We start from the raw sequence: 2,679 nt of genomic DNA, 5'->3' as shown, positions 1-2,679 counted from the left end.
TTTCAACTACATTTTTTTCACCCTTCATTTCAGTTTGCTATAGCAAATTTCCTTGGAACAACTCAAAGGCACAACAGAATTCCCGTAAGTGCACAATTATGTCCAGGGTCAAGAGAAAGCAAGGGGCAGTGAAGGTTTCTCCAGGTTTTTTTTCCACATGCATTTCTGTACCGACCACCCCTTATCAGCAATATGAGTGGAGCACTTTGTCAGAAAGTTCTGCATGAAGAAACGCCAGTGGAAAATTCAGACACCTGTTAATGTTTGAGATTATTTGAAAAAACACTCTAAGAACTTTAAAAAATCAATTGAACTTCTCTACCCTGCATTAGATTAGTACACAGAGAGACTGACAACTGCACTTAACATCCAGGCGGGATGCACTTGTGGATCAGGGTCTTAAACAGAAGAGCACCCTGTTGTCATGGACAGGACAGAATAAGTATCAGCTTCCTTGTAATTTGATTTCTTTTTCAGATTTATTGGAACTCAAGCTTATTTAGAAATCCTTCAACTTTACCTGAAAAAGGACAGTGTTTTAATTAGTAGAAATGGTTAAAAGAAGTTACGTGAAAAGGAACGGTGCACACATTTTTCCATAATCTTCTCCCTTGGCTAGGTAAGCCACTGAGACTTTCTAAACAGAAATCTGCTGGTCACATGTGAAATAAAGCATTTCAAACACTAAAATGGGGAGAAATCTAAAGGTCTTGACAGTTGACAGTGACAGGGCAGTTGCAGCTTGTTAGGAAGAAAGTGGAAGAAGGTGTTTTGAATGTTGGAGGTCCAGTCTTGCACAAGACACCACATGAAACAGGAGGTGATGAACACTGCACACAGGAAGCACGTGGGCAGGGAGCATCCCAGTAAAGCCACCCCTGCATCAGCAATTCCAGAGCCTGCAGTTCAAAATGTGATTTCTAATATTCCCTATAACACATGGCCTCCATTAACATGGCAGCAGTCCAAAACACACTGAGTTTAAGTGTAATTTGGCCAAACACCATTTATAGCTATCTACTGGCAGAGTTCTACCCCTGAATACCAGATACTGGAACTGCCTAGACAGATGTCAGCTCTCCAGGAACAAAAAAAAAAAAAAGAAGAAAAAAAAAAAGAGGCTAAATAACATCAGAAAAAACACATTTAATAAAATGTTTTTGGCAGAACTATCACAGTTTTAGTTTTACAACTCAGTCTGAGGAAAAAACCAATGACTTATAAAGGGTTTATGGCACAATTATTCCAAGAAACAGTATGTTTCCCAGCTCCACTTTAAAATGTACCAGCTTGCAAGCAGGGGACAGGATTCAAACTACTGGAATAACTAGAAAGCACTGAGAGGTAGCTAAGTACTGTCTGGTTAAGTCCATTTTCATATAACCTTAAACCAGGTTAAATTCAAAGACCTGAGGGGCTTAGGAGTGTGTCTCCAGAAAAGGTTATCTTAAAAAAAGTATTAAAAGCCTCTCAGAAACCTCCAGTGCTTGACTTACAGCACCACAGTGTGTCAACTTTAGTTTTATTCCCCACAAGACAGATTAACCCCATTTTCACATGCCAGTTTCAGTGAATTTAAGAGCAAAGAACCCACACAGCTTTGCAACTAATGCACGGATCCTTTCTACTTCAAAGTTACATGACAAAGGAACAGGTTTAGGCCCATCTAAAACTGACTTTTTCACCTCATTCTTCCAATGTCTTGGGAGTTGTTAAAGTTCAGGGACTAAGCTGCTCAACTGTGCAAAACAAGACAACATCGCCCTCCTTTGGGTTGATAATCTGTGTTTTAAGCATTTTGAAACAGCCTTAACAGCATTTCAAATACACTGAACTGCTGAAATACTGCAACGCACCTCAAAAAGCACCCCCTACTTCTTATGGCAAAGGGGGTGGATTTCACATACTTTATCCAGATTTTGCATTCTTTTTTCCTCATGAAATGGTATGTTCCAATTGAAGAAAATGGCATTACTTCAACATAAAGAGGATAAAAAGGTACCCCAGTATCTGCTCCAGATATTTTCAGGTTCGGTGTTGATGTGAGGTGAAGTCAACTAAAACTCGATCAAGGTGGAGAACATCCAAGAACTCCTGATGGCATGCTGTGACTAAAACTACTGAATACCTTCTTGCAGGATTCCTGGACTCAAGAAGATGAATCACAGAGAGCGTAACAGCTTGCATGGAAGTACTTCCAAGGGTAAGGAAGTGTGGAGAGACGCTGCCTTTACCGTAAAGTGAACTAAGTGGGCACACAGCAGCCGACCTGCTCTGCAACATCACCTTTTCAATTAAGGCAAGACGTACCATCAAGTAACATACCTCGCTCCTTCAAGGAAGGCTTCTTCCACGCAGATAATATGAGAGACAAATAGTTTTACAGAGTCAGTGCTTCGGCCGAATTATTGCTCCAAAAACCACAAAACAAAACCTCCAGAGCCGCTTCCCCCACCAACACGTGAAATTTACCTTGCGCAGCGCAATCCTGGGAGGGGGAGCGGCTCCCTCCGCGTCCCCCCCTCCCGGGGCGAGACACACGTGGACATTCCCCAAACCCCAGGATCACGGAAAGACGGGACGGGACGGCGCCCGAACCCCGCGGAGCCCACAGGACCCTAACCCCGCTCGCCGCGCCCCCGCTCCCCGGCCCGCCCGGCCACATGGCGCCAGGAGGGC

The 2,679-nt window shown here is 43.3% G+C and overlaps 1 protein-coding gene across 1 annotated transcript in view; it reads right to left on the bottom strand.

The window, feature by feature from the left end:
• Positions 1-2,665, bottom strand: part of WDR43 (WD repeat domain 43) — a 22,935-nt gene extending 20,270 nt beyond the window's left edge. Inside the window, exons 1-2 of the mRNA XM_017729608.1 lie at positions 2,624-2,665; positions 2,473-2,565 (exon numbers count right to left, since the gene is read on the bottom strand). Coding sequence (XP_017585097.1) covers positions 2,473-2,565; positions 2,624-2,665 — 135 coding nt within the window. The remainder of the gene's footprint in view (positions 1-2,472; positions 2,566-2,623) is intronic.
• Between the last annotated feature and the right edge of the window lie 14 nt (positions 2,666-2,679).

This window comes from Corvus brachyrhynchos, unplaced genomic scaffold (genome assembly GCF_000691975.1).
Source record: "Corvus brachyrhynchos isolate BGI_N302 unplaced genomic scaffold, ASM69197v1 scaffold101, whole genome shotgun sequence".
NCBI classification, from domain to species: Eukaryota; Metazoa; Chordata; class Aves; order Passeriformes; family Corvidae; genus Corvus; species Corvus brachyrhynchos.
Note: the sequence above shows the minus strand (reverse complement) of the source record. Positions and strands in the feature narration are given on the sequence as shown.